The following is a 25,250-nucleotide window of genomic DNA, read 5'->3' on the forward strand; positions in this document are numbered from 1 at the left end:
ATTTTTGGGGAGGTTTTTAATAGTTTTTTCTATTTCCTCCCTGCTGATTTGTCTGTTTAGGCTTTCTGCTTCTTCATGACTCAGTCTAGGAAGGTTGTATTGTTCTAGGAATTTATCCATTTCTTCTAGATTGTTGTATTTGGTGGCATATAATTTTTCATAGTATTCTACAATAATTCTTTGTATATCTATGATGTCTGTGGTGATCTCTCCTCTTTCATTTTGGATTTTATTTATTTGAGTCCTGTGCCTTTTTTCCTTGGTGAGTCTTGCCAAGGGTTTGTCAATTTTGTTGATCTTTTCAAAGAACCAGCTCCTTGTTTTATTGATTTTTTCTATAGTTTTTCTGTTCTCTATTTCATTTATTTCTGCTCTGATTTTTATTATCTCCTTTCTTCGGCTGGTTTTGGGTTGTCTTTGTTCTTCTTTTTCTAGTTCCTTAAGGTGTGAAGTTAAGTGGTTTACTTCGGCTCCCTCTTGTTTGTTCATATAGGCCTGAAGTGATATGAACTTTCCTCTTATTACTGCTTTTGCTGCATCCCAGAGATTCTGATATGTCATATTTTCATTTTCATTTGTCTGTATATATCTTTTGATCTCTGCGCTTATTTCTTCTTTGACCCATTCATTTTTTAGAAGTATGTTGTTTAGTTTCCACATTTTTGTGGGTTTTTCCCCCTCTTTTTTGCAGTTGAATTCTAGTTTTAAGGCTTTATGATCAGAAAATATGCTTGGTACAATTTCAATTTTTCTAAATTTGCTGATATTGTCTTTGTGGCCCAACATATGGTCAATTCTTGAGAATGTTCCATGTACACTAGAGAAAAATGTATACTCTGTCGCTTTGGGATGAAGTGTCCTGTAGATGTCTATCATATCCAGGTGTTCTAGTATTTCGTTTAAGGCCACTATATCTTTATTGATTCTCTGTTTGGATGACCGATCTAGAGCCGTCAGCGGTGTATTGAGGTCTCCAAGTATGATTGTATTTTTGTTAGTTTTTGTTTTAAGGTCAATAAGTAGCTGTCTTATATATTTTGGTGCTCCTTGGTTTGGTGCATATATATTAAGGATTGTTATGTCTTCTTGATTCAACTTCCCCTTAATCATTATGAAATGACCATTTTTGTCTCTGAGTACTTTTTCTGTCTTGTAGTCAGCATTATTAGATATGAGTATTGCTACGCCTGCTTTTTTTTGGGTGTTGTTTGCTTGGAGTATTGTTTTCCAGCCTTTCACTTTGAATTTGTTTTTATCCTTGTTGCTTAGATGTGTTTCTTGTAGGCAGCATATAGTTGGATTTTCTTTACTACGTACTTTTAATGCCTCTTTCTTTTCCTCAAGACTATGTTTGTGGGATGGATCCATGTACTGTAGTCAGTGTACCTAATCTCATTGTTGTGGAATATCTCACTCTATGAATATCTCATTAGTGTTCAGCATCTTTTTCTATATTTATTAGTCATTTGCCCGTTCTTTCATGAAGTACCTGTTCAAGTCTTTGCCCATTTTCCAGTGGGTTTTCTGTATATTTTTATTAATTTTAGGATTTCATGAAATATTATGAATATAATGCTTTATTTATAATATATACATATCTGTGTGTTTATATATATATTCATGTATGCGTGTGTGTGTGTGTATATATATATATATATACATATATATATATATATATATATATATATATATATATATATATATATATATATAAAACTGTGTGTTCACATGTGTAAAATTCTCCAAGGCTGTGTCTCTGTGTCTTTTAATACCAACTTTTGATGAACAGAGTTCATAGTTTTAATGTAGTCAGTTATTAATTTTTTACAAATGTCAGTTTTGTGCTTTTTAAGAAATCTTTGCATAGCTAAGTTCAGGAAGACATTCTTCTGTCTTTTCTTCAAAATCACATTGTGTTTTAATGTTCAAATTCATATCTACAATTTATCAGGAATTATTATTTTTTCTTTTTTGTATTTTAAGTGAGAAATGGGGAGGCGGACTCCCACATGTGCCAAACCGGGATCCCTTCAGCAAGCCCACTAGGAGGTGATGTTCTGTCCATCTGGGGCCATTGCTCCATCTGTTGCAACTGGAACCATTTTAGAGCTTGAAGCAAGGCCATGGTGGCATCCTCAGTGCTCATGCCAACTTGCTCCTGTGGAGCCTTGGCTGTGAGAGGGGAAGAGAGAGAGAAAAAGGAGAGGGTGAAGAAGCAGATGGTCACTTCCCCTGTGTGACCTGACCAGGAATTAAACCCGGGACATCCACTCATCAAGCTGCAATTCTACCATTGAGCTAATAAACCAGGACATCAGGAATTATTTTTGTCAGGAATTATTTTTGTATATGCATAAGGTGGGAGTTAAGGTATATCTGTTCCATATGAATATCCATTTTATTCATTGCCATTTACTGAAAAAATATTCCTTTTTCATTTGTTTGCAATGCTATCTTTTGGTAGACTCAGATGACTGTGTGTGTGTGACTCTATTAGACTATAATAGAGTCTTTTAATACATAAACATGGTACATATCATCATTTTTTAGTTCTTTAGTTTCTTGCAATATTGTTTTACACACACATACACACACACATACATACATATATATATACATATTTACTTTGTATTTTTCCAAAGTGAGAAGCTGGGGTGGGGGGCAGACAGACAAACTCCCTCATGTGCCTGACCAGGATCCATCTGGCATGTCCACCAGGAGGCAATTCTTGGCCCCTCTGGGGTGTTGCTCCACTGCAATTGGAGCCATTCTAGAGCCATGGAGCCACCCTCAGCACCTGGGCCAACTTTGCTTCCATAGAGCCTTGGCTGTGGGAAGGGAAGAGAGAGATAAGAGAGAAAGGAGAGGGGGAAGGATGGAGAAGCAGATGGATGCTTCTCCTGTGTGCCCTGGCTGGGAATCGAATCCAGGACTTCCACACACTGCGCCAAAGCTCTAACACTGAGCCAACCGGCCAGGGCAATATTGTTTATATTTTTAGTATAAAGTTCTCATAAATCTTTCATTAAATTTAGTTGAGGTAATTGATGTTAATTTTTTTAACATCAATTTTTTTTACCTAGTTTTATTGAGATACAATTAAGTAAGTTTAAGGTGTACAGTGTGCTGATATAGTACACTTATATAGTGTAAAATGTTTGTCTCTACTTTTATTGAGGTTAAACTAATGAAACACACAATCTTCAGTACAGTTCAATGAACCTTTTATGTATGTATACATCCATGGAACCACCATCGGCAAGACTGAGGAGATTTTCAGAACCCCAGAAAGCTCTACTATGTTCCTTCTAGTCAGCATTCTCTCAAGGATAACCATTATTCTGATTTCTGTCATAAAAAATTAGATTTGCCCTTGGCTTTACAATTTTAAATTTTCAATCTGGTATATACTCCAAGGCCCATCATTCTGTTGCATTGCAAATTCCAATCGTTGTTCCATGCTGCCTTTGAGAATTTTCTGTTTAGGTTTTTAATACCATGACCTTAACATTTTCTAAATCAACTGTATTTTCTAAGTAAAAAAAAATATCAGTCATTTGCTTGAATCCTCCAAAAGCATTTACCAAACTGAATTACTCATTCAGTTTCTCCCCCTCAACAAGAATCTGCCACTGTGAAAAGCCCAGGTTTCCTTCTGCTCATGCTCAGAATCCACAAATTATCCCAGTAGCTCACCTCTGAAGTTTTCCTTCCTCTGGAGTTTTAAAAGTTCCCGGGTGAGTTCAAGTAATTTATAAATTTATTCAAGATTTGTACTAGACTGTAGGTTTTCCCCAAGCTATCCCATTTTACTCAGAAGCAGTTCTTCCTTCAGTATTTTGGGAAAGCTAGTTGTACAGTTGGGGAATATTAAAAAGAGTAAGACCCTTAGGCTTTAAGAGCTCATGCTTTAGTAGGGAAAATAAACACTTAAAGGTGAACTATTATGCAAAAATTATATGCATAATTCATACAAATTATAATAATTATGTTACTTAGTAATAGAATTTTTTACAAAGTGTCATGAGAGCTTATGGTAAATTTTAGTTCTTTCTAAATTGTTAAGTGAAATTCCATGGAAATATTTGAACAAGATCTTTAAAACGAAGAGGATATCTGAGAGAGTAAAGTGGAGAACTGATATTTTAAGCAAAAGTAGTGGCATGAACCAAAAAATAGAGGTATCAAAATTAAATGATATGTCTGAGAAAAAGTAAATTATCTGGTGCTGAAGAATTGTGGTATGTTTTGTGTCCAGTTGGTAATTAACAAAACTAGTGCTAAAACTGCAAGTACTCTGTATGTGGTCATCCCAGGAATGAACTTTCCCTGTGTAGGGAAATGACCATGACTTCCAAGGAGTAGACTGAGACTCTGGCTAGACTACCTCGGGACAGCTCTGGAAAACCAGCATGGCAGAGTGGAAAACTAAACTATTAGAGAGCCTGCTAGACATTAGAAGGGTGAGTGAATAAGTGAGGGAATAAATATGAGTCAATGAGATTCAGCAGCCGAGCTCAACAAGCAGCCAGCAGACAGAGGCTGCAGAAAGACAGACTCAGGAAAACTTGGATTTTTAAGTGGAATTTCCCCAGGCTCAGTGTGGGTAAAAGCAAGCCTAAGTGTGCAGCTGGTATTTCCAAGTACACCTGGGCCCAGCAGAGGCAGCCACAATCTCTGGATTGCTTGTAGCTCCAAGAGGTTACTGAGGGTCAGTCACAGTCAGTGTCTCCCACTAGGAGGCCCAGGGCTGGCACATTCAGTGGCCATCAGCCAAGAGCATCAGTTCAGAACCTAACAACACTTGCTAGAGTGGTATCCTAAGGAAGGACTCCTCACACATGGCCCAACTGAAGTGAGTTCTGCTCTCTGTGATCAGCACCAGCACAGCGGCTCATGTGCATTGGATAGGGGGGTGCTTCACAGTCAGCTGGCTTGGGTGCTGGATGGTGGGAGAATGGAGAAAGGCTTGGAGCATGGACATTCAATGTGTGGGTCTCTATGAGCCTATTGTTGGATCTGGTCAAGGGCTTAGCCACTTTCTGGGAGGTACAGTCAGCCCCAGGAGAGGATTATCTTAGTCTTCCTCCTTGAGACCAGCATCTCATCAGCTGTAAGAACTTCTGCAGAGGGGACTGTCAGTCCCACTCAATCTGAACCAGCTGTCCACCTTGTGGAGAGAAATAAAATTTGAGTATCCAGCAGTGGCTGAGGGATTAGGCTCTGGAGTAGGGGACACAATCCCTGTACTGAGCCTAAGAGACCCATGAAGTAGTGGGTCCCACTAACGTTGTATTCTCAACCTCAGATTCCCTAAACCAACAAGCTTTCAACCAGTAGAGGAGTTGGTTGGGTGAAGCTAGTCTGGGCCCACACTACAGTCTTTCTACAGAAGACTCTGGGAAGATCTTCAAGAGGAGGTGGAGCAGCTGAAAAATGGAGCCAAATCTTACAGAACTTGGGGATTTTGTGGAGCTGCTATCAGCTCTAAGCAGGAGGAAGCTGAAACTTATACACAGGTTGGCTCCTCCCACACTAACCAGGCACAGAAAATGCAGACAGAAATAGCAAAAAGAGCAGTACCTGCAGACAAGTAGCTCACAGCAGGTTACAAACAACAGCTGGCACCAACCCAAGAAGATCTAGAACAAACACAACTTTTAGCTGTTGGCAGATAGCACCCTAGACTCAGCTAGCTACACAAGCAGCATGCCCATCAGAGAAGTCTATACAAAGACAAAATGGGCAGACAAAGAAATGCAACCCGAATGAATCAACAAGAGAAATCCCCAGAAAAAGAACTAAAGTAAATGGAAGTAACCAAAATACCAGATGCAAAGTTTAAAATAATGATTTTTAGGATGTTCAAGGATCTTAGAGCAACAGTAGATGGACATAATGAGCACCTAAATAAAGAGATAGCAAGCATCAAAAAGAACATTGAAATCATAAAAAAGAACCAGTCAAAAATGACAAATACAATATCAGAAATAAAGACTGCACTAAAAGGAGTCAATCAACAGCAGGCTGGAGGAAGTAGAGGATCAAATCAGCGTTTTAGAAGACAAGATAAACATAAGCACAGAAGTAGAGCAGCAAAATGAAAAGAGGCTCAAAAAGACTGAGGAAATTCTAAGAGACCTCTGTGACAACATAAAAAGAAACAATATTTGTATCATAGAAGTTCCTAAAGGAGAAGAGAATGAGCAAGGAATAGAGAACTTGTTTGAAGAAATCATAGCTGAAAATTTCTCTAAATTGATGAAAGAAAATGTCACACAAGTTCAAGAAGCACAGAGTCCTATTAAAGAGGAACCCAAGGAGGCCTACACTGAGATACATCATAATTAAAATGCCAAAATTAAGAGACAAAGAAAGAATACTAAAGGCTACAAGAGAAAAGCAGTTAATTACCTACAGAGAAGCCCCCATAAGGATGACATCTGCTTCTCAACAGAAACACTTGAGGCCAGAAGGGATTGGCAAGAAATATTCAAAGTGATGCAAAGCAAGAACCTACAACCAAGACTTCTTTATCCAGCAAGGCTATCATTTAAAATTGAAAGGGAAATAAAAAGTTTCCCAGACAATAAAAGATTCAAGAAATTCATAACAACCAAACCAGTACTGCAAGAAATGTTAAACGACCTGCTGTAAAAAGAGCAAAGGAAAAAAAAGATGAAATAAAAAAAAGAGATTCAAAGAATAAAATGGCAATAAATAAGTACATGTCAATAATAACTTTAAATGTAAAAGGATTAAATACTTCAATCAAAAGACATAGGGTAGCTGTGTGGATAAGAAAACAGGACTCATACATATTTTGTCTACAAGAGACCCACCTCAGAACAAAAGATACATATAGACTGAAAGTGAAGGGATGGAAAAAAGTATTTCACGCAAATGGAAATGAAAAAAAAAGCTAGTAGCAATACTTATATCTGACAAAATAGACTTTATAACAAAGGCTATAGTAAGGGATAAAGAAGGTCACTACCTAATGATAAAGGGAGCAATCCAACAGGAGGATATAACCATTGTAAATATTTATGCACTTAATATAGGAGCACCTCAATATATAAAGCAGATTTTGATGAATATAAAGGTCAAAATCAACAGCAATACTATAATAGTAAAGAATTCTAATACACTACTAACATCAATGGATAGAGCTCCTGCACGGCCAGGTGCAATAGCCGAGGATAAAACATTTGCTGTAGTGTAGACACTCTGAGGCGGAGGTCTGTAGGCCAAAACAATAGAACTCCGGCACAGAGCATCTAGTTCTGGGACTTCTGGTTAGGTTGTTAGGGGATCTTTGACCTCACTTCCAGCCGGCGGAGCAGAGAGCAGCAGAATGCCACAGGAGATGCTTCTCTGGGGGCCCTGTGATCGCCATTACCAGCAACCACATAACCACAGCAACCGTCAGGTTGACTATGCTGAGATTTCTCTTTTACTTTCTGAACAGAAATCTTTAATCCTCATTCAAACTGCCTTTTCTATGTAGCAGAATTAACTGTTCCCTCCTCTGGGAACCAGGAGTATACATCTTGAACATATTGCAAAAAGCATTCTAGCTGCATAAATATTTGTACAAAAAGGTTCCCTTCTTTTGACCTTAACTGTCCCATAATTTATTACTCTCAACTGTTCTTTCCCCCCAAAACTTCTACTTACTCATCACGTGCAACCTGGGGAAGTCCCATCACCTACCTTTCCATTTTGTTTTCCCGTTCTCAGGCCCCACGTTGGGCACCACTTGCCGTGAACCAGCGCAACTCATAATTGTGAGGTCTTGAGTGGGAATGATGTGGGATTAGGAAATAAACACAGAGAGAAAATAACTGGGATTGGGAGGTCACCTGGCAGGCTGATGATGAGTCATAGCAAAAGCACCTCCAGAAAACCTTTATTTTGTAGGCAGAGAGCAGAGCTATTTTGCAAAACAAAGAGAGCTCAGATACAAAGTCACATTTCTGAACTATACCAGAAATTCTCCCAAGTGTGCAAAAAATCCCCCACAAAACTAACATTTCAATCATCAATTTCACAAAACAAAGGTAAGAGGAAGGACATGTAAATTGCTGTTAGCAACTTAATCAAACAATCAGAGGCTGTGGGGAAGAGCTTAGCCTTTGGCTTAACCAGAAGTGAAATTGCTGGGTCAAAATGCAGTTCCATTTTTAATTTTTTTGAGGAAACTCTTTATTGTGTCTCACAGTGGCTTCACCAGTCTATATCCGCATCAGCAGGGCACAAGGGTTCCCTTTTCCTCACATCCTTGTCAACACCTGTTTTTCATTGTTTTATTGATGATAGCCATTCTGACAGGTGTAAAGTTGAAGTTCATTGTGGTTTTAATTTGCATTTCTTTGATGATTAGTGATGTTGAACATTTTTTCATATGTCTACTGGCCATCTGTATGTCCTCTTTGGAGAAGTATCTATTAATATTCTTTGCCATTTTTTAATTGGATTGTTTGTTTGTTTTGGTGTTGAGTAGTATAAGTTCTTTATAAATTTTGGATATTAACCCTTTACCAGATGTATCACTGGCAAATATGTTCACCCACTCAGTGGATGGTCTTCATTTTGTTGATGATTTTTTTTTTTTTTGCTGTGCAAAACCTTTTTATTCTGATATAGTCCTATTTGTTTATTTTTTCTTTTGTTTTTATTGCATGATGAGATATATCAGAAAAACTATATAGGTATAAGAAATTTTTAAAATTTTTACAGGCTATGCTTTCTTCTAGAAGTTTTATGGTTTTGAGTCTTACATTTAATTCTTTAATTCATTTTAGTTTATTCTTGTGTATGGTGTAAGAAGGTGGTCTATAACTATCTTAAGAATCCTGAAACATGGCCCTGGCCGGTTGGCTCAGTGGTAGAGCGTCGGCCTGGCGTGCTGAGGACCCGGGTTCGATTCCCAGCCGGGGCACATAGAAGACGCGCCCATTTGCTTCTCCACCCCCTCCCCTCCTTCCTCTCTGTCTCTCTCTTCCCCTCCCGCAGCCAAGGCTCCATTGGAGCAAAGATGGCCCGGCGCTGGGGATGGCTCCTTGGCCTCTGCCCCAGGCACTAGAGTGGCTCTGGTCGTGGCAGAGTGACGCCCTGGAGGGGCAGAGCATCGCCCCCTGGTGGGCAGAGCGTCGCCCCTGGTGGGCGTGCCGGGTGGATCCCGGTCGGGCGCATGCGGGAGTCTGTCTGACTGTCTCTCCCCATTTCCAGCTTCAGAAAAATACAAAAAAAAAAAAAAAAAAAAGAATCCTGAAACACCGATTCAAAAGAAGATATGTACTGCTATGTTTATTGCAACATTATTTGCAATAGCCAAGATCTGGAAACAGCCCAAGTGCCCATCAGTTGGTGAGTGAGTAAAAAAGCTGTGGTACATTTACAAAATGGAATACTACTTGGCTATAAAAAGAAGAAAATCTTATTTTTTGTTACAGCATGAATGGACCTGGAGCTAAGTGAAATAAACCAGTCAGAGAAAGGCAAATACCATATGATTTCATTTGTAAGTGAAATCTAACAAACAATTTAAACTGATGAACAAAATGGAAACAGAGGCATGGAGCCATGGAACAGTCTGACAGCTGTCAGAGGAGAAGGTGATGAGAGGACTGGATGAAAGAAGATGAGGAGATTAGCCAAAAAACATATATACATAACACATAGACACAGACAACAATACGGTAATTACTAGAGGAAAGGGGATTGGGGACAAGTAGAAGAGGATAAAGGAGGGATAAGTGGTGACGGAAGGAGACTTGACTCTGGGTGGCGAACACAGAATAAAATATACAGATGTTGTATTATAGAATTGTACATCTGAAACTTATAAATGTGTTAACTAATTGACATTAATCAACTCAATAAATTCTATAAAAAATTTTTAAAAACACACGAAAAAATCTAAATTAAAAAAATTTATTTGCGGCCCTGGCCGGTTGGCTCAGCGGTAGAGCATCGGCCTAGCGTGCGGAGGACCCGGGTTCGATTCCCGGCCAGGGCACACAGGAGAAGCGCCCATTTGCTTCTCCACCCCTCCGCCGCACTTTCCTCTCTGTCTCTCTCTTCCCCTCCCGCAGCCAAGGCTCCATTGGAGCAAAGATGGCCCGGGCGCTGGGGATGGCTCTGTGGCCTCTGCCCCAGGCGCTAGAGTGGCTCTGGTCGCAACATGGTGACGCCCAGGATGAGCAGAGCATCGCCCCCTGGTGGGCAGAGCGTCGCCCCATGGTGGGCGTGCCGGGTGGATCCCGGTCGGGCGCAGGCGGGAGTCTGTCTGACTGTCTCTCCCCGTTTCCAGCTTCAGAAAAATGAAAAAAAAAAAAAAAACTTGTAAAAAAAAAAAAATTTATTTGCACATTTGCAGAAGTTCTTTGTAGTACTCTTATGTCATTTAAGTTTGTTTTGTCTGCTTTTTCAGAACAACAACTTCCAAGAGGCAAAAACCACATTCGTCAGTAGGCTGGATGCTTTTAATAGTAGAACCTAAACTTTTTCTTCTTTTATCTTTCCCTAGATATGATTAGTTACATGAATCTCCCAGACTCATTTCAGCTAATCCCTGGGCTTTCTCTCCCTCTTGTTTACTTGAGATGCTTCAGAATCTAACCTTCTGGTCATTAGTTATTGGAGAACATCACTGCCTGTGAGGATGCATTCCTGGGCACATGTGTGCTCACACATTCACTTTCCCCAAATATCCCCTTTGAACCAATGGATCACAGACTAGAGGCAGGAAACAGACAATGACATGAAGCACAGATTTATTAGGGGAGAATACACGGGAGAAGCTGAGGGAGGGGGAGCTGGGGAAGGAAATGAGGCAGAAACTGTGCATTGGCCTCTGGTGTCCCCACTAGTCAAAGTGGAGCCCTAGAAGATGCCCAGATACATTCCTTGCTTTGGGATATGGATACACCATAGCTGTGGTCAAGCTGGAGGTTGGAGAGAATGAGGCCTCTTCATGTCCACCTGGGAGAGTTTCAGGGTGGGTTTAGAAGACTTGGAGGCAAAGGTGAGGTGTGCGATGAGGGCCTTGATAAGAACTCCTGATAATGCTTCATTGGACTCTGGGCAGGAAGAGGTGGGAGAGAGAAAATCCTGGAGCTGGCGGAAGAGGAGCAAGAAGAAGGAAGGCTCCATCAGGTAGCCTGGATGGCCAGCAGCTGGTATTGCAGTTGACTCTTACTTCTGCTTACTGTTGGGGGCTTGCTGGGTCAAGGGGCACTTCTGCTGGGCAGGGACGGCTGTGCCCTTGGGTGGGCATTGCTTCTTGGCCTGGGGAACACATGGATCCTTTGTTTTGGATGCACATGTCTCTTGACATTTGACAGGCGGTGGCTGACAGGGTTGTTTCACCTGCTGCTGCTGAGCCTTCTGGGGCAGCTGCTGCTGCTGCTGCTGTTGCTGGGAAGACATTGCTGCAGGTACAGGTGAGCCTGTAAGAAACCCAGGAGGGGATGCCATGAGAAGGGCTTCCCCTTCTGTTCTTCCTTCTGACACCTAGAAGAGTGTTTTCTCCACCAGCCAAGAATGTGATAAGTGATTAATAATCTCAAATTGTGTATTGATTCCCATACACCCATTGTGATCCTCCTCTCTCTTTTTCTTTTTTCTTCTAGGCTGTTCTGATTTCTTATCTTCCTTCATCTTCCCATAGATCCCTAACAACTGAATATATAGTTTATTTCTAAGTCTTACTAGGAAATATGATGAGGGTGCTGATTTGATGACTATAAGGTAGCCCAGGCATTTTATAAGATCAAGCTGATGGATCAGCAATGTCAACTGGTTCCCTTAGGTAGTGCAATGAGTGTGGGCAAGATGCATAAGCATAAAGAAGAAGCAGTCTCTGTCTTAGAGGAAAGTGTGTGTAAGTGATGGGCTGAGGAAACCCTGTTCCAGGTACTCAGAGGACTGAGTTCTAAACCTAGCTCTGTGCCTGATTCACCCTGAGATGCTAAAGCATTTTAATTGGCTGTGGGATAGTGGTTCTAGCCCTCCATAGAGAATGAGGGTATTTAAGGCCAAATAGGTCCCTGAAGGTAAGAGGCTTATTAGGAAGATGTTTTACCAAGAGGCAGCTTGATTCAGAGGACAGAGCACTGATCAATCTCTGGCCAGCTGTACCTCTGGGCAACCTGACCCCACTCCCTTATTCGGCTAATGGGGAAGGTCTCTGAGGCCTTCCCAGCTCTGATGTGCTGCTCTGGTTTTCTTGTAGGCAGCACCCCTCACCTTCTAAAATTGTGATTAGAAATATAAAGTTATAGGTCCCAGGTGGCAATCATGAGGGTGAGACATAAGAGCTGCATAGTGTAAAATATGATATATAAAATATGAATTCTGTAAAAGCAAAGTTTGAAAAGTTAATTGATAGTGCCAAAAGGATATGAGAAAGCTTTGAAGAAGGATCAGAATTGCTACAAAATGCTATAGCTCTAATATATCCTCTCAATGAGAAAAACTCTCTGGCCAGGAAGTTAAAACCCCGAATCAGGAAATTAGTCACACCTAGTAATAGTACAGAATAGAGTCTGAATTTCCTAAGTAACAATTAGTGTGACATTTCCTTAGTTGTCATGAGGCTTATGTCACTTCTCTTATCACACAAGAAAGAAGAGGAGCTTAGTTAGCTTAGTGGCTTGAGACAGTTCAAGGAGGAAAGACCCTGCTGATCCCAGGAGAGCAAATGCATTCCCACTTACCGGAGCTGCAAGCCAGACCCTAGAAGAGAAGCTGAGCCAGGTTCATGGCCAGACACTCCTGGCAACCTTATAAAGGCCCCCAACCTGCCGCTGGCACTTGGCGTGGCCCTGATCACCACCTCCCAGGGAATTCTTCACCCACTTCTCCCACCTGCACTTCCTCCAGGGACTTGCTTTACTAGACTAGACTGTTTTGATGGAAAACACCCACCAGATATTCCAGCATTCTGGGTTCCCATCTACCAGAGCTGACTTTACCCCCGTGAGGCCTTTGCTCAAACTCAAGGCTCAGGATCTTTGAAGATAGGACAAATCTGAGGACTTATAAGAAACATTAAGGAAGTAGGAGAAAGAGGAGAGTATGGCTTTGGGGCACTTCTGACAAAAATATGAAGATCATCTTTGCTACCATTCATTGAGCATTCACTGGTGCCTAGGGCTGAGCTCACCCCTCATGCCAATATTTTATTTTATCTTTATAGCTCCCATAAGGCAAATGCCATTGTTACCATTTTGCAGATGAGAAGTGAGGCTGGGAAGGATCCCATAGGTAGCAAGAAGCAGAGGTGAGATTTGAGCTCATATGGGAAGGATTCAAAGAACTCAAAGAGTTTTAAAACAGAGGAATAAGTCAAGAGTCTAGCCACAGGTTCTCTTGCTCCCAGCCCTGTCCCACTAAACAGTGTTTATGAGTTTCCCAATTCAACAGGGACCCTTTGCATAGGATTCTATGTGACTTCTCCTTGAGCACAAGCAGAAGAATGTGAATGGTGCCCCTAAGCTCAATCAATATGGTGCTGTGACCCCGACCAGCCCTCCAGGAGTTGGGGCATTTATGGGTATTAGTGATGATCAAAGAGGATGGGATGAGACTTGTTTGGAGGTTCTAGCAGGGGAGCGCAGCTACTCGTATACCCTTGAGCGAAGAACAGTCCTCTCCTCTAGCGGGGAAGGTCGTCCTCTTTGACCGAGCACGCAGCTTCGGGAGGGACACACATGGAGCGGTGAGGGAGGAAGGGGACACCTACCTAGCCAGCCAGATCAGCCGAATCAACCCTGGTGATCAACGGGGTGACAAATGTCGCAGCCAGATCGCCCTCACATCCCAAAGAGGATGGGATGAATTTGGTCTCTGGAGTAAGGTTGCCAGATAAAATACAGAGTACTCAGTTTAATTTAAATTCAGATAAACAACAGTTTTTTAAAAAATATAAGTATTTTTTAATACTTATATTAAAATTTTTAATTTTTTTATTATATTTAATACTTATATTGTCCTAAATATTGCATGAGATATACTGCAAAATTACTTGTTGTTTATGTAAAATTCAAATGTAATTGGGAAGATTGTGGGGTTTTTTTTTTGTTGTTTTTTTTACAGGGACAGAGAGAGAGTCAGAGAGAGGGATAGATAGGGACAGACAGACTGGAACAGAGAGAGATGAGAAGCATCAATCATCAGTTTTTTGTTGCGACACCTTAGTTGTTCACCTTAGAAGAGGTTCATTGATTGCTTTCTCATACGTGCCTTGACCGTGGGCCTTCAGCAGACCGAGTAACCCTTTGCTCGAGCCAGCGACCTTGGGTCCAAGCTGGTGAGCTTTTGCTCAAGCCAGAGGAGCCCGCACTCAAGCTGGCGACCTCGGGGTCTCAAACCTGGGTCTGCCGCACCCCCGTCCGACGCTCTATCCACTGCACCACCGCCTGGTCAGACAAGATTGTGTTTTTATCTGCTAAATATAGCAACTGCATTCAGATGGGAGGAAAGAGCTCTGGTCCTCCAGTTGGCCTCCTAGCCCCTGGGATGGAGAAAGGCAGTTCTGTGGGGGTAGTTTAAATCAGATTTTACAGTTTAAAAAGTAGACCACAGAAAGTTAACCACTCGACAACATGTAATTAGTAGTGGCAAAATTGGGTGGAGGCCCTGGCCCAAAGCTTGTTTCCACTATATCAAAGTGGCTAGCATCTCCTTGGTGGGCAGGTGACTGTCACTGGGTGGAGATCATGGTTAATAATGTTGCCTGAGCTTTCTGTCACATACAGACCGGATATTGCTCATTTTTCCAGGTGAGCCTCACATAAAAGTTAACCCTTAATTCCTCCTCCAGGCCATGCTTCCTCCTCCACCTCCTCCCCAGCCTATCACCTTTAAGAATGGTTCCAGATTCCAGGCTCTGCGTTTCATCTTGGAGATGAACACCTTCTCCACCTGCGCTCCTCACTTCCACACTCCCACATTACTGTGTTCATCCTGAGGGAGGCTCCCCCAAAGGGAAATACGCAGCAAGACAGAGTCTCACGTGCCTGGCCCCTAGAAGGCGTAAGTGTAGGTGTGCTGTGTGTGAGTGGATAGATGGGCCGTCCCCTCGTCTCCGTAACTGCACAGCTTTTCTGGGATACACTTTAGTCTTTATTTTTCCCACTCTGCTCATTGGCCTCTTACTTGATCAGTAAACAACTCCTGCTTTGTTTGAGAATTCTAGCTAGTGATTAAACTTGGCTTATAACACAACTATCATCTAAAAGGATACTGCTCCAGGGCTGGCCAGGATAGAGACATAAACATGGCTGGCCTCGAAGGAGTTGTGTCCTCTAGGTCATAGATATCTAAAGACACTATCAAGCTTGTGGGCATCCAACACATTCAACTTTTCAAAACCCCGGCATCCAACTTTTCTGTTGGCCACATTATCCATCTTGTATACAGGGGGAAACTGAGATTTAGAATGAGAACATGTTTTGCTCAAGGTCAGGAGAAGTTACTGTCAAAGCCAGGGTTGGATCACAGGTCTTCTAACTTCACAGCTCTTTTCAGTCAGCTGAAGTGACTGAATCACCAGGCAGCTTCTTAGAAGAGGTTATGTTAATGAAAAAAATAGGGAGTTGTGCCTGACCAGTGGTAGTACAGTGAATAAAGCACTCACCTGGGATGCTAAGGTCCCAGATTTTAAACCCCAAGGTCACTGGCTTGAGGATGGGCTCACTGAAATGATCCCACTGTCACTAGTTTAAGCCCAGAGGTTGCTGGCTTGAAGCCCAGGGTCTCTGGCTTGAGCAAGGGGTCACTGGCTCGGCTTGAGCCCCCCAGTCAGGGTCCATATGGAAGCAATCACTGAACAATTAAATTAACTTGCAAGTACAAGTTAATGCCTAAAAAATAATTAGGGAGTTGGTCCTGGTGGTTTCCACCTCTTGCACCAGTCTCCCCGCTTCTCTCCTCCCTGGCACTCAGGAACTCGCATTCCCACAAAGCCTGTCTTCTCTCCCTTCTCTAAGAGACCCAAACTGATCCCTGGTCCTTACACTGCCAGGCACAGGTGCATTTTTATTAGTAATTAACCTCATAAAGCACCTCCATATACAGTTTTCACAATACTCCATGAAGTAAACTAATTGTATTATAAACTTTGTGGGTGAGAAACCTGGCTCTGATGGTGGCTGGGTCCAGAATCCAGAAGAGAAGACTGATCCAGTCTCTTAACTCTGTAATGACTGATTTCCAGACAGGGTGGACTATTCTTTCAGAGGAGGATGGAGGGGGAGACCTTTCAGCACCCCTGGAATCAATCACCACATGTAAACAACTCCTGCAGGTATGGCAAGCCCTGAGAAGCCAAGTAGAATGGTGACTCTGTAGTCCTCGCTCCCACCCCTACTGCCCAGCCTCGCCTCTGAGCTGTCACCTGGCCATCTTGAGTTGGGCATCTGTTCTCTCATCCTCAGAGGACCATGTTCTTTATTGAAAGCAGAAGGCCAGGCTCTGCATCTTCCTTCTCTAGGGAGCAGACACCTGAGAGCAGGTGTGTGCCTGTGACTCCATCAGGGAGGGGAGGGAACAGGCAAGACTCATTTCTGAGGGTGAATCAAAGCTTGAGAAACCCCAGCCCCACCCTGCAAACAAAAAACAAGGTGACTGGGCAACAGAGACATGACACTGGGAGGGGACCCTGCCAGAGACAATGTGAAGGATCATCTATCTCTTCCTCTAGACACATTCCCACAAGGGCAATTTGTCTCGGTTTTGTGGAGAAAAGAATTGTTGATGGCTCCATCTAGAGACATAGGGGACATATTTATTATGCTATTTCCAAGAAAGAAACAAGAAAAGACAAAAAAGGAGAGCTCTGGGTCACTTATGAGAGGCTTTTAGGATGGGAGGACTGTGCGTGGCAGAGAGAACCATGGAGATTTGGGGCTGCCAGTATTCCTGTATCTTAGCTGCTTATCTAGTAAAATTAAAAATTTTAAACTGAGAAAATCACATCTCATTTTAAAAATTGTAATCATGTCAGATTTGCTTTACCTGATTTCTGATTGATGCTTAATCAGCAGCTGTGGCTTAGAACACTTCAGTTTAGAGTTTTTCCCTTTACCAATTACTTACTCTATAAACAAGCACTTCAAAGGATGCTACAGTAAAGAGATCTTGTGACCTTTTCTTAATGTGGAAAATCTATTTGCAACATGCATCACTTCACCCTCTAATTTATCTGTTTGCAAGTAAGATGCTCAGATACTAATGCTAGGTATTCTGTATGATGGTATTAAAGGAAGTCCCATGGAGAGAGGAGTGAGATGATGGGTCTCCAGAAATATGTGATAAATTTATCTCCTCCCTTTACCCCTCATCCCTGTGTAATAGGTTTCAGAAGACCCTCAACAGTCCCAGGAGTTTTAAAAGGGGAAAATAAAGTCCTGAACCTGGTAAGAGGCTAGTCCCAATAGAACACGCATAGATTGTTACCTGTGGAAATTGAAAACTGGCTATGGAAAGAGAAGGAGTGAATGGGGCAGAGTCACTCTCTGAAAAGATGGCCAAGGTCATCCTCTTGAAAGTCAAATAGTGCTGAAACACAGTCACCCTTTCCTCAACATGAAAAGTGTAGTTAGAGACCTAAGGAAGGAGTCAGGGGAGTAAAGAAATAGCTCACCTGACACTCAGTCCTCATTGGCTGTCAGATCTTGAACACATCCCTTCACTTTACTAAACCATAATTTTCCTGTTCTCCAGTATGAGAAAAATGGCTAAAACTTTCTCTAAGGTCCCATCGTGTGCTAACATTCTATATATGTACGGTTAAGTCTGGGAGAGCAGCTGTGTTAGTCGAAGTGGGATTAATAGTGAATTGAGAGCACTGAGGTTGAGTTCAGTCTCAACCTGAAAGAGGGCTGTAATTGATCAGAGGCACCTGCTATGGGAAGACTAAGTGCCCACAGGTGTGCAGGCAGTCATTGAGGAATGGTTTAGCCTAAAGCAGGGAGAGATGTGCTAGGATTTATGAGTGAGAATAATTATGAAGCACTTAAAGAAGGAGAGAAGGTATGAACTGTTTAAAAATCCTACACAAGCTGACACTACCTATAATTCCCATTTTAGCTTCCACCTTTCCTTAATATAGCTGTTAAGGGCATTGTTGTTTCCAAAACTCGCCTCATGCTTTCTTGCCTCAAATTATTCTATCTGTGATAGTCCTCTACTCTCACATTTCCCAGTGATATTCAATGTAATCTTTAGGGACTGTTTTAACTATTACTTTCTCCATGATCTTTCCTTGATTCTTCCAAACAGATTTTCCTCTTCTGCAGACCATCTATAGCTTTTGATTTCTACCTACTTGAAGTACTTTTAACAAAATTTTTTATTTGAAATATATATATATAAATTATAAAATATTTATTTGTTTGTTTATTTATTTATTTTAGCATTAAATGTAAGTTCCATGATGGTAAGAAGTATTTCACCTTCATCATATATTTATGTGCTTATCATCTACCCCTTCATACTAGCCAAACACATATTGTATCCACTCAATCAATATGAACAGATGAATGCAAAATGAATGAGTTAATGATTTGTAAATAAATAAGTTGAATTGAATGGTAAACCTACGGTTAGACATTTTGGGTTTATAATCAGAACCGATGAAGTACCAAGATGTTATCTGAGTTAGTCCATCTTTTCAAGTTCAGGTTGATACTTGCCTTCTCTAAGTAGCTCTTCCTGTTAATCTCAACTATGTGCATTGTCTTTATATGTCTCAAATTTGAAAATCTATGCTGACATCAACCATTACCTGTAGGCAGCCCTGGTATTTGGGTGTGTGTGTGTGTTTGTGTGTGTGTGTGTGTGTGTGTGTGTGTGTTTGCACCCAGCCAAACTCTAGAATCCTAAGAGCAGGAAGGATGTTCAGGATAGAAATTACACACTAGTAAAAACTGGTGTTTGGCCACCTGATAAATTAGCTAGCCAGTGAGTAGGTGATACAATTACTAAAAGATGCTGTTGAGTGAGTGAGTCAGAGAGTGAGTGAAAAAAGGAAGGAGTGAGTGAGTGTATAAATAACAAATGGGCTGACAAACCAGCTGTCTGTCTGGCTAGATTTTTTAACAACTTGCTAATTAATTGGTTGAGTTATTGACCAATGACCTACTGTTTGGCTGACTGGTTAACTGGCTGCTGAGGATAATTTTGGAAAGCAGAGCCTGGTTAATATAGCAAAAAAAGCCCATTTGAGGACATGAGATTAATGGTATAAAACCAAAGAGACAGTAGGAGCTCCTAAAAGGAGTATACTATGAGCTGGACAACTATTTTTTAATTGTCCTTCTTTCTTCTGCTAGCAGTACTCTGTGATTTCCTTTCCTGGCTAGTTGAGCTCAGTATATGTAACCTCAAGCAAAGACCAGCCAGATTCAGTAATGTGGAACAGGAGCTCTCTTCCTGGAAGAAGATGCTGAGGTTAAGAGGACTTTTTCATTTTGGGTGCTGCCCACTGAGGAGTCTGGTTTTTCACTGTGCTTTGGGCACTGGGGGTAGTGAGCTGGGGCTCAGATCTGTCCCTCAGGTCAGAGAAAGGAACCCTTGTGTTGGACAGACAAATTAGCAGATACCACAAGCTGGGCTAGTTCTTCCAGTCAATACCTTGTGCTCTGACCACAGAGACATTCCTTGGGGAAGTGCCTGCAAAAGGCAGCGGGCAAGGGCTTCCAGACCCAGCCTTATACAATGCCCTTTGATGACTGAGACCCCCAGGTTGGACCAGGGCTCACAGAGCTCAATGCTTCCACTCTGTTCTATGATTGGCTTTGTACCTGCTCAACAGACTAATATACAAACATATCACTGTGCCACAGCCATCCAACTGAACTGGATGAGAAGGGAAGGAGCAAGACAATACCTCATATCCATAGCAACCAAGCTACTCCATGGCCAAACCCCAGTGATTCTCCATCCACAGATCTCCAGATCAAGTCCATGGTTGCAGACAGTGTTTAGAAGGCCCTCCATACTCTGCCCTTTCAGAGAAGGCTTCTAGTGTCTCTTCCCAGTCAGTCCACCCTCCTCTACTGCTCCAGCTATAGCTGTGATGAACTATTCACAGTTGTTTTTTCTTTAAATAATTTGCTAGTTTTCTCATTCTTCTCTGCCAACAAACTATTCCCTCTGACTGGGGTCACCTGTCCCTCATCTGCACCTGAATAATCTTAGAACTTCAGAAACTAGTTCATTTCTTCCCTGAACAACCCCCATTCTGTGTTACCCAGGCAGCATTCAGTGTCTGTGTTTGCTCAGGAAACCCCTGTCCTAAAACTGATTTTACTGATTTAGATAGAATATCCACTGTCTGTCCTACTGTTAACTGTAAACTCCTTGAGGGCAGAACATTCCCTGCTTTCCTTTGACTCCTATATGTAGCAGTGTAGTACTTCATCCATCATAAACATGCAATGAATGCAAGTGCAGACAAACCAAGTATGTGGTCAGTGCAGGGCACACACATGTATGGCTGTGAGGGGCACACATATCCTCTGCTGAAGCAGAGTGCAGTTTTTTCCACATTACTGGGGATTTCCTCCCTTGCTCTTGGCCCTGGTCAAACAGGCCTTCCTGATGCTTTTTTTGCAGCCTGTACTTTTCTCCTTCACTGGATTGTGATTCTACTACTAAGGGTCTTAGCATTTCTTTGCATACAGGAGAACTTGATAAAGGTTGGTTGGGTTTTCTAGGATGAGACTCACAGTTCAAAAGAAGACAATATCGGGATCAATAATTCTAAGGAGTAGATATTTAAGAATCTCTGATGTGAGTGAGGCAGATTGTGCTACGTTCATAAATGCTTTGCTGCCTGAGCCCCTCTCCCCAGGGGCTACCCTTCCCTGCCCCTTGGTGATGTCAGCCCTGGATGTGGCTTGCTTTCCCCATAAAATGTAAACTTGGAGAGCCACAGTTCAGCATGCTCTCTTTCATCTCTGCCATGGCACAGGCTGTGTTCCAGATTGGGCTGCACTGCCAGCCAGCATTCTGAAGTTAAGTTAATGTATAACAGGACAGCTGCTGACTTTTAGTGGGTAGGTAAGGTGAGCGGGAAATAATCCTTTGTTGTTTTAAGCCACTGATATTTGGGACTCATTGGTTACTGAAGCATGACTTAGCCCCTTCTGACTTTTTTCTCCCAAGGAGATTTCACTCTTAGTTCTACTTGACTCTGGCCAAAGGGGAAGAAAAATTTAAGTAGAGGGTATACTAACTGGTAGCCAAGACAGTGACTCAGGTGTGTGTCTATGTGCCCGTGAGGTAGAAGGACAAGGAAGAGAAATGGAGAAGGCAGTGGTGGCCTACGCAGTACACGCAAGGACCATCTGCAGGCAGGCAACTGATATTTTCCCACAAATGACTTTCTGTTTGTGGCTGGGATACTAAATAAGCCAACTCTTTCCTTACTCTGGCCACCAGACCTTGAGCCAAACCATAACAGACATCAATCAGCCCCTAGGTAGTCACCGCAGAGTACCATCTGTTGGGCCTTCTGAGCCAGTACAGCAGTTTTCAATAGCAGCATAGTTCCTTCCTCTGGGGTTGGTACACACCCACAGACGGCAAGGAGACCCTGGTAATTTCCTCACCTGACTTTTCAGGCAGAGAAACTAAGGACCTCAGCCAGTACCCTTCTTATTCCAATGGCTTCTCAGGCTGGACCAACCACACTAGCTTAAGAAGGTGGGACCAGCTGCTTCGGCATTGGAGCCAGTGCCTTTCCAAGGATCCCTTGGCTGTTATAGGTGGTAGTGGGGTTCCATGTAGACAAACTGGTTTGAGTCAGTAGATAGTGTGGGAAGTAGGGAAGGACACGATGGAGTTCGTGAGAGCCAACGTGGACGGAGAGCAACAGAAGCTCTTGCTGTAATAGCTTCCATTGACCGAACAGCTACTACTTGACATGTAAGTGTCTACATCATTCCCCTATCCCCATAAGAGAAGAGTACCACCTCTGTTTAGCACATGAGGAAACTGAAACCCAGCAAGGGTAAGTGCCTTTCCAAAGTCATGTTGCTGGTAAGAGGTTGGGCCAGAATACAAGCCCATGATGATTTAGTTCTAAGACTGAACTCTGTGCTGCTTCACGCTGCTTCTCCCCAAACTATGTGCTCTCTGTGCCTCCTCTTCACTGCATCCTCCCAGCACAGGGCACATGGACAGGCAGAGCCGACACACAGACCACACGATGCGGTTCTTTCTGGGAATCAGTGGACTGCAGGATGAGGGGTTGCTGGGCGAACAAATGGTGTCTGCAGGCAGCAGGCCTCAGCTGGACACTGCCCTAGCCGAGTGGAAGACCACTTCCGCAGAGTCCCGTAGTCATCTGAACGTGCAGGACCTTTAGCAATACAGCATACGCTTAGGGAGAGCCTATCGGTGCCAAGGCCAGTGGTTGGTGAACAAACAGGTAATGACCAAGAAGACAAGTGACCAGATGATAAAATTCCAGGCCAGCTGAGTGCTGCACACTAGGGAAGCCACAGGACATTTAAATATCCCCTGGGGGGGTGTCACAAAAGGCTTCTGTACCCTGTAGTTAGACTCTTGCCCTCTTGTCTCTTTAAGAATCACTACTCTAACAAACTACTGTTATAAAAAGAGCAGGGAAGAAGTTATGAAGCACAAGCCTAGCTTGTAGAAAACCTGCAGATGCTGGAGTGTTCCCTCGGGTTGTGAGGATACAGAGACCTGTGTGCATGAAGGCAGGGAAGGAGTGTCCAGAAACAACCCCTGTAGTGGAACCTGTGCTGTGAATGAGGGACCAGCTTGCAGACCAGATGATCTGGTCACATGGCCCCCTCTGGGTCCATTCTCCTTTGGCTGCAACTGAACTTTTAGCGCAGTCCTGTTTAAAGGCTGCTCTGGCTTCATTTTAATCCTGACACAAGGTCTTAAAAAGTGGAAGTCACCTTAGCAATCTCCAGGTGGAAGGTGCATCTCAAAGAGTAAGAACTGGGCTGAAGGGCCGTGCATACTGTCTCGGAGCCTGTTCCCACTGGTGACCTCAAAAGACCATCTCTGATTTCAGCTGGTGGAGATTTCTTACAGAGGTAGCTTCAATTACCACTCAGCATCCAGTCTTCCACAAAAATCTGGCTCCGAATCCTGGGAAGACAGTCCCTCTTGGTTCAATCTGGAAGAAGAAGGGACTTGTCATCAGCCCCAATATGAACCATGTGTGCCGCTTTGTTGGCACCCACAGGTGTCCTGAACACAAGCCTGGCCTTACTCCCCTCTTTACAAGGTCACTGGTCTCCACTGTCTGATCCTCTTTCTTCTCCTTTCCCTCTTTTCACGCCACCTGTCCTGAACCCAGTGGTCACCAGCCCTTTGGGCTAGCAAAGCCAACACTCTATTCACTACCCCAGTCTGTTCTAAAGAGTGTCCAAATGAGCCTCTTTAGACCAAGATTCTGATTTTATCTCTCTTCCCAGGGGACCCAGTCATAATACAAGGCATGATGGGAGGCCAGCAGGAAACTTTAATAAGATTATAGTAGCTGGCAAAACTTTCATGACCATCCACTATGTGCATGCATGTATACACATGCACACACATATACACACTTTGTCTGCAAGGGGCCAAGGCACACACAGGCCACCATCCTAACCCAGTCTCAAGCAGAAAATGGAATAAGGACCTTCCATGAAAACTTGAATGGAAAATAGCTGACTGTTGTCAATCGATCTTAAAAACCATAGGCTAATCTGTCACCCTCTCCCCACAAAGATGCTCTATCTAGCTCAATGCATATTTGTCTTGCCACTTAGTTTTTATTTCTTCAAGGCCACATGAGCAAGGAAAAGGGCTGCTGGGTGGTTCCATGGAGGCCAGAAGTAGTGTCTAAGCATTCCACTGGACATCACCCAGAGTTCTCTTCTACCGAGTACTATATGCAATGCAGATGAGAACAGCTCCACCCTGCTGGCCCAGCTTAACCATGGGAGAAGAGTAGAATTAGTCAAAAAGCGGGGCTTGCATGAAAGACAGACCTATATTGAAATCTCAACTTGCCAGCTAATAGCTGTGTGGTCTTGGGCAAAGTTTGTTACCTCCTTGGGTGTTTTATTTTTCTTTTTGTGATAGAGAGAGAGAGAAAGAGAGACAGAGAGAGGGATAGATAGGAACAGACAGACAGAGAGGGAGACAGTTGAGAAGCATCAATTCTTTGTTGCGGCACCTTAATTGTTCATTGATTGCTTTCTCATATATGCCTTGACTGAGGGGCTACAGCAGACTAAGTGACCCTTGCTCAAGCCAGTGCCCTTGGGCTCAAGCTGGTGAGCCTTGCTCAAACCAGATGAGCCCGCATTCAAGCCGGCGACCTCAGGGTTTCAAACTTGGGTCCTCTGCATCCCAGTCCAATGCTCTATCTACCGTGCCACAGCCTGGTCAGGCCCTACTTGGGTCTTATTATTCTCATTTCACAAAATAAGATTTTTTTATCTTTTATAATAGTAATAAATATTGTAGAGGAAAACTGTTAAAATCTTAGTATAGTGCTTTATTTATAGATGTAATTCACTACCCTTAAATATATATGTGTTTATAGACAATGTAAATATATATATATATATATATATATATATATATATATATATATAAATTTAAAACTAGCCATAGACTATGTGTGTGCTTTGGCTCTGTGTAGGGAAGTAGAGAAGCAAGTTAGTCCTAAGACTGAAGAATATTAAAATATAGATGTATGTTTTAGTGAAGCTTGCTCTGAGTCTTTCAAGAAAGCCATACAAAATGTCTGGTCCCTGGGTGGCCCCGTTCCAGCCTTACTACTTTAATGGTTTTTCATGACAGTAACTAGTTAGGAGAAGAAGAGATTAAACTGAGATTACAGTGAGTCACCCCACACTGAGTCAGAATGGGAAGGAAGCTGAGAAAGAGCCCAGCAGGCTCCACATTGTCACCTGTGCGGTGAGGAAGCCAAGGCCCAGGGAAAGGAAATGACTGGCTCTGGAACACATAGGGGCCAGGGCAGAGCACAGACAAGAGCCTGGGTCCCATGCCTCTCTGCCCAGAGCTCTTTGTTTGGGGCTAGAGTGCCTCCTAAAACCCACTGAAGGTGACCTCCTGTTCCCTCCTTGTTCACTCCATCCGAAGGCTGTACGGAGAGTTGAAGATGGAGGGAAGTTTCCTTTTTATTTTAGTGAAGAGTGAGATGGGCACAGCCACAGTGTAATACCTAAGAGTAA

At 42.7% G+C, this 25,250-nt stretch overlaps 1 protein-coding gene across 4 annotated transcripts; it reads right to left on the reverse strand.

Moving 5' to 3' along the window:
* Nucleotides 1-10,784: 10,784 nt before the first annotated feature.
* SPRR4 (small proline rich protein 4) lies at nucleotides 10,785-16,514 on the reverse strand. 4 transcript variants are annotated; one of them, XM_066362475.1, is made up of 3 exons: nucleotides 16,409-16,428; nucleotides 14,872-15,036; nucleotides 10,785-11,456 (listed from the first exon to the last, which is right to left on the reverse strand). In XM_066362475.1, exon 3 carries the CDS (start codon nucleotides 11,434-11,436, stop codon nucleotides 11,203-11,205), a length of 234 nt encoding a protein of 77 aa, XP_066218572.1. In that variant the 5' UTR covers nucleotides 11,437-11,456; nucleotides 14,872-15,036; nucleotides 16,409-16,428; the 3' UTR covers nucleotides 10,785-11,202. The 4 variants fall into 4 exon arrangements, with proteins under 4 accessions (XP_066218572.1, XP_066218569.1, XP_066218571.1 ...); XM_066362472.1 differs by lacking the exon at nucleotides 14,872-15,036 and having other exon boundaries at nucleotides 16,409-16,514; XM_066362474.1 differs by lacking the exons at nucleotides 14,872-15,036; nucleotides 16,409-16,428 and adding an exon at nucleotides 12,726-12,769.
* Between the last annotated feature and the right edge of the window lie 8,736 nt (nucleotides 16,515-25,250).

This window comes from Saccopteryx leptura, chromosome 2 (assembly GCF_036850995.1).
Source record: "Saccopteryx leptura isolate mSacLep1 chromosome 2, mSacLep1_pri_phased_curated, whole genome shotgun sequence".
Lineage (NCBI taxonomy): Eukaryota > Metazoa > Chordata > Mammalia > Chiroptera > Emballonuridae > Saccopteryx > Saccopteryx leptura.

Coding starts and splice junctions, on each gene's coding strand:
- SPRR4 (XM_066362472.1), bottom strand. CDS start 16,442: ATGAGAGAACAGATGCCCAACTCAAGATGGCCAG. Junction 11,457..16,408: donor GCCCAACTCAAGATGGCCAG/GTGACAGCTCAG, acceptor GGTTTCTTACAG/GCTCACCTGTACCTGCAGCA.